Genomic DNA, 14,172 nt, shown 5'->3' with positions numbered 1-14,172 from the left:
CTGCAAGAACAGCAAGTGACCTTGATGGCAAGCTGTCTCTTCAGCCCCTGGAATTTACAAGATTCTTGCATCCTCACACTGTCTATCTACTTCTCTTTCTTGCCTGGATCACGTGATTGTTTCCTTATGTAATTATTCACCAGGGAGCAGAGGCTGGGGAGGGAAGGTGCTCTATTGAGCGTGGTGTGTATCCCTGTCTGCTCAGCAGAGGGAATTATTGTCCCGTCAGATCTTCCCTGGTTCCTGACTCCTAGCAGGGAAAGGTTTCGAGGAAAGAAGGTGAGGCTTGTTGGAAGCTGGGAGCCAGACCAGCTTCCACGGAGGAGAGAACTGCGGGTATCCACGCATAGCTTGCAGAGACATTGTGGGTGGTTTGCGCTCCATCTTTGCTTCTTGCCCCGTCTTGTTTCTACAGGTTTGGGGCTAGATTCAGTAATTTGGACAAGGATGATTTCTTTCAGCGTCTGCTTGTTTCTGGGATTTTTTTTCTTGTCTCTGTAGTTCAAATGAGTAATTGGCCTGGTGTTTTCAGGAATTGTGAGGAAGGTGAAGGAAATAAGATATAAGAAGCAGGGCTGACTTGGCCATGGGAAGAAACCGTTTGTAGCAGCACACACTCCCAACTAGACACCTTGCCACGCGGCTTTCTTTTTTGTGGTTTTGATTTTGATTGGGAGTGTGGGAAGCCAATGAGGCTTTGTATCATTACCTGGGGAACACTGAGTATAGGGTACTTTATTGGTAATAATAGACCTGTTACTATTCTCTTTCCCACCCCCTCCTTTCCCACCCGCTTCTGTTCATACGTTGCCTGCGGTCGTCTTTATGAAAATGACTTTTTCTGATGGTGGTGATAGAGTTTGCTACAGTCCGCACAGGAGTGGGAAGAATGGAATGTCACGTGATCCTTGTGTACTGGAGAGCCCTCCTGTGGACCAGGCTTGGGGCAAAGAGAACTGTGTGATAATAAGCGTAGGCAGACCTGACTCATTGTCAACCATACCGAGGTGCTGGTTAACTTTTTGCCAGCAGAGCATAACCTGGAGTCACCGGGGAAGAGGCAATGCCAATCAGATTGACCCATAAACACTTTCTGAGGAATTATCTTGAACTGTGATTGATGTGGGAGGGTCCAGCCTACTATGGACAACACTTACAGGCAGGTGGATCTAATCCAGCAAGACAGCCAATGCACAGCCTTCCTCCATGGTGTCTGGTCCGGGTTCCTCCCTAAGCTTTTGCCCTGTCTTCCCTCAGTGATGGACCGTGAGCGTGCTGGTATTACAGATGTGCGCTGCTGTGGCCCTGTTTACATGGGTTCTAGGAATGCAAACTCAGGTTCTCAGATCCGTGTGGCAAGTGCTTGCCCACTGAGCGGTTACTTCGGAGCCACATACCTTTGTAGGTGCATTTCCGAGTTGTTTGTGAAGCACCGCCCTTTAGGGTATTGGGTGATGGATGAGCTGATGTGGCTGACTTCTTACAGAAATGTACGGGAGGGCCAACGAGATGTCTGCACTGTGAAGACGCCTCCTGCCAAGGCCAAGGCCCTGAGTTTCATTCTCTGGTCACACATGGTAGAACAGAAGAATCAACTTCTTTGTGTTGTCCTCTTACCTCCACATGACACATCATGACACATGCATGCCTGCATGTACGCACAGTACACACACACACACACACACACACACACACACACACTGTGGAGTATGACTTGTGGTAACTTCTGAGTGTGGGGCCTGCCCTGGAGTGTGGCTAGTGTCACTCCACTGTAGAAACTGGGTTTTTCCCTCTCCCGGCAGCTATCCAGTTTGAATGGCTTCCTGATTTGGGGTAGGACTTTGTGCCAACCCCTGCCTTCTCCATGCAGGGACTTTCCCTGGCTTGAATTTGTCCAGGTTTTGAGCATGCAGCCAGTCTCTGAGTTCACATGTGCGCCTGCTCCATTGTGTCTGGAAAGCGCTACGTCCTCGAAGTCACCCGCAACCTCTGGCTCTTACAATCTTTCTGCCCCCTCTTCTGTGTAAACTCCTTAGCCTTGAGGAGTGTAATATAGTCATCCTGTTTAGGGATAAGCTTTCCAAAGTCTCTCACTCTCCGTGTCGTCCAGTTGTGGATCTATCTCTGTGTTTGTGCCCATTTACCACAAGAAGAAGCTCCTCTGATGGGGCTGACCAATGAGCTCATCTATGGGTATAGCAGTGTGTCATTAAGAGTCTTTTAATCACTATGTTCATTAAGCAGAACAACAGTAATAGGTTTCTCCGCTTGAGTCTGGGACCTATCTTGTGTCTAATTATTGGCTTTATTAACAGTGTCAGGTTCTGAAGTGGGCCCTAAATTTGAGCAAAAACTGGTTGGTTACCCCGTCACACTCATGCCGCCATTGTACCAGTGGCTGTGTCTGCAGGTGGGATGTCATTGTCCCTCACAGGGTTTGCAGTTGGATGAGATTGATGGTGACGTTCTCCTCCCCTAGTGTGTTACACTGTATATAGTGTGTTATAGGTCCTCACAACATGAGAAATGCCAGCCAGTGGGGTCCAGCTTCAAGAGGAGTCCCAGTTGTATTTCTCCGTGTTTTGTACAACAGCTGTTGCCTAAATAGAAAAACTCTGTCATTGCTCAACCACCACCACCACCACCACCCAAAAACAGTACAGGTTTGGGATTCTTAAACCATTTATTTCCAATAGTAGCAACCATAGGCTCCCAAACTTCTCTCTCCCAACCCTTTCTTTATTGCAGTTTTCTCCTAAGTAGTGAGTATGGGACCCTACCTTGACCTGATCCTTGACTTTGATCTCCCTTGGCCTCAGTCACTAACCATCCAGGTGTCACTCAGAGCTATAGCATCCTTGGATCCATTTGAGACTTCCCTCGTTAAAGGTGAGTCAATTGTTCACACAGGATTACCAGCCTCAGGGCCAAGCCCTGCGGCCCTGAGAAAAGGAAATGCGTGTCAGCAGGGACTTTTGTGGGTCTACACCTCTGCTTGCTTCCTAAAGGATGCTGAGGGTGTGTGAAGGCCACTACTGTGCGCCCAGGCCCTGGAGTACTTTGAGGAGAGCATTTGTAGTAATTTTTATTCTGTTTCCAGGCCCCCGCTAGTGTAGAACATGGCCTTCTCAGGAGAGGAGGAGGTGTCCATTGGAACCTCCTCTTACATTTCCGGTCCCCTGGCTCCTGGGCCCATGGCGCACTTTTTCCCATGCTCTTTTGGGATGAGTGATTATACCCTTCACTTCACTCCACATTCTTGCTTTAGCCAAGCCTGAGCTTTCTGGGTTTTACACTGAGGTTTGCAAGCATTCGAGAATTGAATTAGGCTGAATGGCTGTGGCCTGCGCCTTTAATCCCAGCACTTGGGAGGCAGAGGCAGGTGGATCTCTGTGAGTTCGAGGCTAGCCTGGTTAACAGAGTAAATTCCAGGACAGCCAAGGCTATACAATGAAACCCTGTCTCGAAAAGAGAGGGAGAGAGAAAGGGAGGGAGGGAGGAAGGAAGGGGGAGAGGGAGAAAGAGAGACATGAAGTAGACCTGAATGGGTGTGCTGTCTGTGCAGTTCCAGCCATCCTGGTACAGATATTACAAGGTGAGGCTCGATTAAAATCAAACCCAGCTCCACACCAGCAGAGCACACGGTGAGCAGAGCAGAAGGAAACAGCGGCACCCCCTAGGCACCCACCAAACGGTTGTCCCCGCGGCCCCTCCCGCTGCGTTTGTCACATTTTGAATTATGCCACAGCAGAGTGTGCACCCCGCTTTAATGTTCCCGGAAACGGGATCTGCTCTAGCTGTGCTTCCCTGGCTTCTGCTTCGTGAGACTGTTGCCATCCGTAGACTTGAGACCGTAACAGAGTCCACTTCCAGAGAATTAGGTCAAGAGCGGTGAGCTGGTAACACTCAGAGTTTCACGGTGGCTGTGAAGTTTCGACCCTAGAGTTATTTCTCAACGAGGGCAGCTCCTTATCAGCAAGAACTTGTCTAGCTCAAGATAGAAGTATTCCCTACCGTAGACTTTCTCTGCAGGAGAAAGCTGCTGTTGTGAAGGTCGTGTGTCCCTTGATGTGGGTGTGCATAGTGAGGGGTTGAAAAAGAAAAACAAAACCAAACCCACCTGCTGCATTCACTAAGAATCTCTTCCCGTAGATGTGTGTGGGTGGTACTGGGACCCAGGAGAGACTGTGCTCTTTAAAGCCATAGGACTAGTGTATTAGTTTCTGGAATTAGGAACAAGGATCCCCATCCCCCATCCCAGCCAGGCTTCTACACCCTGGAAGTCAGACTGATACAAACAAAACGAGGAAAAGTTTGGTTGCTGCACTATTTATAGATTTGAATAGTCATATCAGTTTATCATGTCCGTTCTGAAGTTCCATGAGTCTTGAGTAATTGGAGGTACGGGGGGGGGGGGACAGTTGAGTGTACCTGAGGTAGGACTGGAAGGAACCCTGTGTGGTCCAGGATGGACCATCTCACCCTCCTTCCTTCATGTCACCAGCACCGGAGTTACAGGTGTCTTGTTATACTTACTTTTCCTTTTTAGACAAAACACCATGTCTGAAACAACTTATAAGTGAGGGTTTATTTGGGACTTAGTATTCCATGGGCAGAGTAGTAGCCCAGCAGGAAGCATGGCTGTGTTGGGCATGGCAGGGCATTGTAGCTGCAGGTGAGAGCTCCTGTCTCTAAACACAAAGGGCAGGTAGAGATGCGGTGGTGGGAGGCCACACACACACACACACACACACACACACACACACACACGACACCACCCCAGGGGCAGGGACAGACGGGACTGGAAGGCAAGTTTGCTTGAAAGCTCAGAAGCCCAGCCTCAGTGATGTACTTTCTCCAACTGGGGTGTTCACGTCCCCAAGACTTGTCCTCTCACTCGGATCCCTCCAGCAGCACGAGCCACCATGCCCATTTTATATGGTGCTGAGACGTCCAGATTTTGTGGGTGCTAGGGAAGCACTCTAACACCTGAGCTACCTCACCAGCCCTCTCCTGAGTCTTTAAGAAAAAAGAACAAGAACACACCACACATCAGAAACGAATTGCAGCTGTGGCTTGGAAGTCACTAGATAATACTCATCTGGGTACCTTCCCTAGCCCAGGTGAGGGACAGCCACCCTGACCTAGCGCTGAGACCCATGTGTGTGCTTTGCTTAGCGTGTTCTCTGTAGTGTCTCTGTGGTGAGAACAAACGTTAGATTTATTCCAATCTGGGAAGAAAGTAATTTTTAAAGTCAGAAGTAGGAACATTTTAAAGGACAGCAAAATCTTGGTGGTGCTATCCCCTTAACTTCAGGGATTAAGAATTTGGGGGCAAAGGACTTTGATTATTTCATGACTTCAGGCTTTGTACTATTACCTCATTTTGCCCCACGGGTCGGAAGGAGCCTTAGACTTTGGAGAATGAATGAGCGTGCCAGGTAGTTCCGGTAGAATTCAGTACCTAGGGAGGTGCTAATGGAGCCCCTCAGGCAGGGGGGATTGAGCACACCGCAGTCTGCCTGAGGGGGCCTTTGTTAACGCTGAGTAGAGACTAAATGAATTCAATGTGAGGTCTTCAAAGTTTCAATGTGTAACATATGGTCTTTATACTTACTCCTTGTGGATTTTCTTTTGGGTATTGTGTCTTGATTTCTCCATTGCTTAATTGTAGGAATGTGTTTGGTTTTCTACTGTAGAAGGTAAGGAATATATTTACATGCCAGTAGGAAGTATTCAAGCTGGTCAATTTTTTTTAAACAGCTTAAATTGTTTGAAATGACCTTGGGTATATCTGTACCTCTGTGCAAGACACAGTTCATGTACCTTCCCTGTCTGAGATTTACCCTTTTCAGAAGAAAATCTGTGACATGGAAGCCTACCATATGGAACCGTTTTGTCTGGCCTCTTCCACTTCTCACAGTGTTTCTGAGACCCATCCTTGCTGGAGAAACCACTGATCATATCAGAGATTTTGTTTTTCTTATTACCGTGTGGAGTCATATATGAACTTGCCGTGTTTTCCCTGTTCCTGCGCTAATCGGTAGACCCCTGAGATGTTTTCAGTGCTTGGCTGCTATAAGTAATCCTGCTCTAAGTTCTTGCACACAGGCTCTGTCTGGGTCCCTTTTCCGTGGCTGTGCTGAAAAACCCAACAACTAGGGGGAGGGGTTTACTTTGGCTCACACAGTTCAAGGGCACAGTCAGTAGTGAGGAAAGGAAGGAGCTGGAAGCAGCTGGTCACACTGTACCTGCAGCCAGGAAGCTGAGAAGGATAAATACTCCTTACGTTATTTATATAGTGTAGGACCCAAGCCAGGGCTTGATGCTATCTTCCTTTACAGGGGCCTTCCGTCTTTGGGAAGGCTATCAAGAGAACCACTCACAGGTGTGCCTGAGGCCTGCCTGCCTCCTGGGTGGTTCTAGATCCTGTGTAATTACCAGTCAATATCCCCTATCACAGACTTGTTTAATGCTTTCCTTCTCAGGAGGTTAGATTATCTTAGAGTTCTTCTTCTTCTCTCCTTGTCAGTGTCTAGGGGTTGGATGGCTGGAGACTTATCTATAGTAAGTCTTTGCTTATGTTTTTAAGAGGTTGCCTGACTAGCTTCCAAAGTGGATGCACTTCTTTCTTTCTTTCCCTTCCTTCCTTCCTTCCTTCCTTCCTTCCTTCCTTCCTTCCTTCCTTCCTTCCTTCCTAGACTGAAATTTAAAGATACTTTATTTTTTCCTTTTTTTATTACTTAAAAAATACCAATCTAAATACCCACTCCCTCCCCTCCTCCAAGTCCCCCCCCCAGACCCTCCCCCCTCCAACCCTAAGGGGGTGCCATGCACCCCACCCTGTGGAAAGTCCAAGGCCCTCCCTACTACGTCTAGGTTGAGCAAGGTTTACAGTGGATGTACTTTCTATTACTCTAGTTTCTCTGCATCTTCACCAACATTTGGCAGAGTGTTTTTATTCTCTCCCGGAAAACACTGGTCATCCAAAGACAAATTCCTGTGAACCCCACTTTTGAAGAAAGGGATGTGTCCCTTGCCTTTCTACAGGATTCTTCTGAAGATTAGAGGCGATGCACAGTTCTACACAAGGCTTTGTTTTGCACAAACATTACTGGATGCTATGTTCTCAGAAGTTTTTAGCTGTTAAATTTAACGCTCACTTATCCATCTGAGATTTTAAGAGGAAAACGTGTCTGAGTTTTAATAAAATATATATGTTAGGATTCAGCATGTTCCACTTGCTTATAAAGGCATTACCCCCCCCCCCCAAATTGTGAGCTTTCTCCATATGGTAGGTTGCCTGTATTGTGTATTAAATTATCAGCCTATTTAACAATGTCAGACTATAATAGTTTACATATGGTGGGCAAAGTTTCTTCCCCGCTCAGATTTGGATGGTCTGGTAAATGTCCGTTTGTGAACTTATTAAATCCAAGTGCTTGTGGGTGGCCTCTTCTAGACCTGGGCATACGCGTCCTGCTCTAATGCAGTGGAAGTGGGAAGACTGGGGACTCCAGGGAAACCACCAGGATCAGTCTATGCAAGAATGTCCATTTCAGAGTTTTAGTTTGCTTTGTGGATTCTGCGGAAGTCATGGGTTTATACATTTTCCAAGAACAAAGAGTGTTTTAAGTGAGTTTTCTTTCCTTCCCTTTGAAGATAACTTCTGGGTACAGATTTAGGGAACCTGGCAGACCCTGAGTTTGAAATCTCATGAAGGTCCCTTATCAACAGCACTTCACACCTGTTGGAAAGACCTTTGGACACAGCTACGCTGTGTGTTTGATCAGGGAGCAGGCAGCCAGTGTCAACACCGAGCTGGGGGAGAAAACTTCTGGAAGACAAGACTCTATGGCTAAGGAGCTGCACACAGGGTCAGAGCATGTTCCTGTGGCCTGTAGAAGTTTATATTATCCCTGGTCTCGTGTGTGTGTGTGTGTGTGTGTGTGTGTGTGTACAGGGGTACTTGCATGTGTGCTGTGTGTCTGTGTATAGGGGTGTGTGCATGTGTGTAGGGGCCAATCAATGGTCAGTGTTGTCGTGTGTCTTCCTCAATCATCCTCCACTTTCTTTTTTTTTTTTTTTTTTTTTTGAGAGAGTCTCTCACTGAAGCTAATGCGCATCAATTACTTTCTACTATCTGGCCGGTGGCCCGGCAGTGGAATTAGACTTGTATGCCACTGTGCCTGGCTTTTCACATGCATTCCGGGGTTCTGACCTCAGGCTATCTGGCTTGCACGCAAGCCCTTTACCAACTGAACCATCTCCCAACCCCATGAGCTAAATGCATGCTAATTTGATAATGGATAAGATACTTCATTCTTATGAAACAGACAAAGTTAATCAATGAGGATATGGACCTGTGAGGGTTTTTTGTTGGTGGTGGTGTTGTTGAAAGTAAATGCAGGTGAGAATCCTGGCAGGCACTCCTGGTCTTGGGACGAATATGAAAATGATTTATTGTTTCATATTTTAACCTTAGTGAGATGTCTTACCATGTATAGTCTTGGAGATGTGTGTGTGTATTCATCTGTGTGTTCATACATGTGTCTATGTTAATGTGTGTACATACCTGTTTATGTGCACGTGTGTACATGTCTGCATGGTTGTGCATGCATGTGTGCATGTATTCGTGTGTGGATATGTGTGTGTATGTTTGGAGATCTTTCAAAACTTTCAAGCATTGCAGTCCATAACGCACAAATTAAAAAGAATGAATAAAAGCCGGGCAGTGGTGGCGCACGCCTTTAATCCCAGCACTCGGGAGGCAGAGGCAGGCGGATCTCTGTGAGTTCGAGACCAGCCTGGTCTACAAGAGCTAGTTCCAGGACAGGCTCCAAAGCTACAGAGAAACCCTGTCTCGAAAAAACCAAAAAAAAAAAAAAAAAAAAAAAAAAAGAATGAATAAAGTCATTCAGGCACTTAGAAGCCCTTTCCTAGAATTTTGCAGTTAGGGTACGGAGTGACATTTGAGAGAACAGTCTTAGCGGCTGTCTGAGGTAAATGTTCTTTTTGGAAGCAGCTGTTTGCTAATAAAGAAGTCAGGATTGACAGCCTGGTGTCTTTCTTTCCATGTGTTCCCAGTGGCTCAGCTCAAAGTGGGGAGTCAGAGGGATGTGACAGGCCTGAGGGGGAAAGGAAGTTGGCCCAGTTGGCACATGTGTTCTTTAAATAGTCCTCGGGATTTAAGTGGGGCACTTCATATTGGTGTTTGATGCCATTTCCCACCGTTTTAGTGGAGGATTCCAGACCCCTGCGGATGATGGCTAATGAACTAGAGATGACGTCAAACAACCAACACGCTCAGAAAGAGAGGGCCTTCCTCAGAAAGAGAGGGCCTTCCGTAGAGTCCTCCCCTGAGTCCCAGCAGTCACAAAGCTCCCTGGAGAGTCAAGTATGTGAGGCAGTGGGGAAGGGACTCTGTCACTCATATGTCCTCTGGCCACCTTGATCTCAAAAGTGCTTAAAAGTCCTGAACACGCGGCCCCTCCCGCTGGGACCTCTGGGTTCAGCTTGACTGGCCAAGCCGACTTACTGGGGGGCCCTGAAAACAGTGGTGGCAGCAAAGGCTTTTGGTCCCAACTGAAGGATCTTAAATAAGGTCTCATCTGTGTGAAGGGAAGAAATAAGTCAGACTTACATCTTCCAGATTATTCTTTTTAGGAATAGAGAACGAGCTAAATCATATGTATGTTAAATGCATAACTTCCTACTTAAAGTGATCCCCTTGTTATGTTTTCATTGCTGATGGGTGGTTTCTGAATGGATTTGGCATATGAGGGTTTTTTCTTGACCCGAGTAACACATGTGCTTCTTTTGGGGGAGGGGGAGTTAATTAAATCTTTAGTTTAATATACAAAATCCCCACCCCAGCTTACCACCCTTCCCCACTCCTCCTCCTTCATTCCCGCCAGCCCCCTTTCTACTCCCTAAACGGTCATTCTTTGGGTTGTGTCTCACACATGCACAATATCTTAAGGAGACAGATACCACCAATGTGAAGTGGAAAGGTGGTGGCTTCAGAAATTTGAACAGTTGGGGCTGAAGAGATAGCTCATAAACTGTTCTCATAGAGGACCCAAGTTCAGTTCCCAGCACCCTTTTAGGAGGCTCACAACCTTCCCCGGAACTACAGCTTCAGGGGAGCTGACCCCTTCTTCTGGCCTTTGAGTGCCCATGCGCTCAACTTCATGTCACTGCACATTTACATGGGATTGCAGATAGAATACAATTTTTAAAAGGTAGAAAGTGGAAGGCATCATTTGTGACCTCTTTGGGCTACTGCTTAAACCACTGGTCATTTGTTTGGCAGGGCAATAAAAATGGAAATAAGATCAGTTTTTAAAAAATGAAATAATCCAGTCTTAAAGCATAAACTCCATAAGCTGTAGTTGTCTGGGCTGCAGCCTTGTAGGTGTCTAGTGAGTTCCTAGCAAAGTTCACACCGAAAGACTGTGTTTATTGGGCAGTTTAATCCCTCTATTGAGGATTCCTGTTGACTTGGGAATTTTAGGACAGATAATGCCAGTGGACTGGGCTAATGTTCCTCAAGCGGACACACGTGTGAAGCATGACCTGGGCAGGTGGGAGGCACCAGCACCGAGATAGTGGCCTGGGTAGAAGTGTGGCCCCTGAAGCCTATTTCCAGGTTCAAGTCTGCTCAGTCTTAGCGTCTTGAGTACTTATCTGTAAGCCTCAGTTTCTCTTTCTGTGATATAGGGGTGGTGATAATTCCTGTTTCCTGGGTGCCGGGGGTCAAATGAGATCATCTGGGTGTGTCATGTGCACAGTAGGGACGTGGGATGTCGTCCTCTTTGCTTTGTCTGCCTGGTGGGACTTGTCGCACCCAGGGATGGAAGAAGGTTGTAGATAAGCTCTCAACCATTGCTTCTTGGCTTGCATGAGAAAGACATTTGCTTTTTACACAGATTACTCTTAAAATGTTATTTATTTATATCTTTTTATGTATATGGGTGTTTAGCCTGCATATGTCACTACACCGTGTATCTGTGCCCACATAAGCCAGAAGAGGGCATCAGATCCCCTGGAACAAAAGGTCGTGAGGTGTCACCTGCAGGGAATTGAACCTGGGTCCTCTGGAAGAGCAGCCAGTGCTCTCCTGTGTTGAGCCCTCTCTCCAGGCCCCACGTTGGCCTTTTAAAGCTCTGTAGGAGTCATGGTGATTTTCAGAGTGGTGTTTTGTGACAGAATACCATTTGAACTCATAATTCAATTTTTTTTCTTTCCAGGGAACACGGGTCTGGCTGAGAGAAAATGGCCAGCACTTTCCAAGTACTGTAAATTCCTGCGCAGAAGGCGTCGTGGTCTTCCAGACAGACTATGGGCAGGTAAGGACAAGTCCCCATTGCTTCCTGAAGTCCATGCCCCACTGTTTCACCCATGGGCACCTGCAAATGGTTCCCATACACAGGCATAAACATAGAACAAACACATGCAGACCGACTCTCTCGTTGATTTTCCTAAATGACAAATCAGAGCCCAGGAGGGCATGGCATTTGGAACGTGTGCCTTGTGTCTGGTGGGTAGGACACCATCTTCACAAAAGGAGAGCAGCAAGAGTCCCAACTAGTGCAGGGTAGAAGGACACAGCAGTTGCTGGCTTTCCTTCCTGTGTCTCTTTTCTCCCTGAGGAGTAGCTGGGCATGCAGCCCAGCATGACATTGCGATTCCAGTGTCCACTGTTGAGGGATTGCTTCCCAACATTCCTCCAACTTGACTGATGGTTCTTGACTGTGAACTTTGCAGGTGCCATCGTGTTGCCGGGTTAAAAGATGGGACATGCCTGCTAGACTCTATGAGCAAAACTCAAAGGATTGATGTTTAATGATTGCTTTTCTTGTCCTTAACTCTGGAAAACCTTAAGCTTCCATAGTGTCCTCTGTGTGGTCCAATGGCAGGACCAGACACCGCAGACAGTTGTTTTTCTCACAGTTCTGGAGGCTAAAAGGTCAAGGTCAAGGCTCCAGCTGGTCCTGCGTCTGGAGAGGGTTCTACTTCCTGGTTCACTATGACCTGGCATGTTGTGTCTTCGGGTGTGGGAGGAATGAGGCAGTGCTCTTGATCTTTTATAGGGGCAATAATCTCATCCTGAGGACTCCACCCTCACAATACCCTTACGGCACTGAGGCCTCACCCACCGATGCTCTTGCACTGGGCATTAACTGGGGTTAAGATGTGAATGTATGGGTCAGGATAGGGAGCGTGCACTAGCACTCAGACTCAGACTGTAGTTTACAACAGATTGAAGTCCTGGCATACCTGTGATGAGTCTAGGATGCTGGTGTTCTCTCAGAGCCCTGACCTGTGTGGTTTAGGGATCAGCATGCCTTGGGTAATGGGAAATGAAGGAAGACAGACACACATACGGGAAAGCCGCGATGGACACAGGCCATGGGCTCTGATGGAGATGCCCTGCAGCAGCCAGGAAACTCAACGCTGACCTAGGAGGCAGGTTAGCTAATCTGGGTAGGGGGATCTCATTAGGGGAGCAGTCTGAGGCTGCAGTCCTCTTTGAGGAGGAAGCTATGGATTGATACTTCCGCATCCTTCCTGGCAAGATCAGAACTGTAACCAAAGGAAGACATCTCCATTCCCCTGAGCCATGGGTCTGAGGTGTTGGGGTCATTAACTTGGCTGTGCTCATGTCACCAATACACATCCCCTCAGGACTTGATCTGCTCCCCATGGATTTAAAATATGAAGTAACAGCAGCCATTTGGTTTGGTGAAGGCTAGTTCTCTGTGGTCTAAGGTGGAAGGGCTCCCTGGCCAGCCTCAACTTCACAGGGACTGCCCGCTTGGAGAACCTTTCTCGAATCCTGGATTCGTAAGCAGCCGTGACATCGGGCTGTTGTCTAGTCTTGTTCTGTTTCATTTGGAGTGTCAGACGGACTCTCGTTGTTTACCAGGTAGATCTGGAGATCTGGGAAAGCGGCAAAGATGCCACTTTCTAAAAGCCATCTGCAATGTGGGCATTGCTGTTGCCGGTTTACTTGCTTCCCCACCATCCTCTGGTAATATATCGTGATCTGTCAGCTCAGAACTAAGTCCAGGAAATCTGCAGGAAGGAAGGAACACCTCCAAAATGTTTACTTTTCCCGACAGGACTAGTCAGTGCTTTTCTGCCTCACCATTACTGTCTAGCTTCCCTCCCACTTTCCCCAGATGAGTGCACAGTTCCTTTCAGGCCCTGCAAGCTCTGCTCTAGAGGATGTGAAAAGGGAAGACAGTATTAAATAGCGTGCTATCAACATAACTGTGTTCCTGAGAGCACTATAAAATAAATTTTATTATCATTCTTTTCTTGTTCAGTTTTGTTTTGATTCCAAATCTGCTTTGTTTTTTTTTTAAAGTTAAAAAATGAAATCATGATGAAAACATGTAACATGGCCTGGACAGATGGCTCGGTGGTTAAGAGCATTTGCTGCTCTTCAGAGGACCAGAATTTGGATCCTAGTACTCATGTAAGGCGGCCCACCACCACCTGTAACTCAGCTCCAGGGGATCCAGTGCCCTCTTCTGGCCCCTGAGCACCCATACACACATGGTATGTACACATACAGAAACATACATGTATACATAAATAAAAATAAAACATGTGACATTAACCTTACAAGGCTTCTTCTCCACTGTCCATTGTACACTCCAGTGGTTACATAGATCCACATTCTGTGGCCTGTCTTCAGAATGTTCCTCCCACAGCATTGGCACCCTAGATGCCCCCCAAACAGATCCACAAATTCCTCCCTTCCACCTCAATCTCTGGTAAGTCACTTTACATCTTCCTTCACTGATTTGGATAAATACTTCATGTGAGCAGCATCGTATAGCATCTGTTGTGAGACTGGCTTCTTCCACTCAGCACACTGTCCTTCCTTCCTGCCTTGTTTCTCGTCCCAGCTCACTTAGGTGGCAGCTGCTCCCCAGGTCAACACCGCCTTTCTGTGCTACTGCTCTGAATTGCACTCACAGTCTGTGCCACATGAATCCTCTGCTGGCCCTGTGGGTAGGCGGCGGCTCTCAGTGGTGACATAGTGGGATGGGTGGCCGGATCACTCTGAGCAGTATTTATAGAGTGCAGGCTTAAGAAGGACTAAACCAGAACAATGTGTACCTACATTGAAAACAACACAAAATCCTGACCTCTAAA

General features: G+C 47.2%; 1 protein-coding gene across 1 annotated transcript in view; it reads left to right on the top strand.

Annotated features, from left to right (window-relative positions):
- Positions 1-14,172, top strand: part of Myo10 (myosin X) — a 201,753-nt gene that overhangs the window by 39,113 nt on the left and 148,468 nt on the right. The window contains exon 2 of the mRNA XM_038321829.2: positions 11,253-11,351. Within this exon, the coding sequence (XP_038177757.1) occupies positions 11,253-11,351 (99 nt within the window). The remainder of the gene's footprint in view (positions 1-11,252; positions 11,352-14,172) is intronic.

The sequence above is a fragment of the Arvicola amphibius genome, chromosome 3 (genome assembly GCF_903992535.2).
Source record: "Arvicola amphibius chromosome 3, mArvAmp1.2, whole genome shotgun sequence".
Lineage (NCBI taxonomy): Eukaryota > Metazoa > Chordata > Mammalia > Rodentia > Cricetidae > Arvicola > Arvicola amphibius.
The sequence above is the reverse complement of the archived record's forward strand: the minus strand, read 5'-3'. Positions and strand labels throughout refer to the sequence as shown.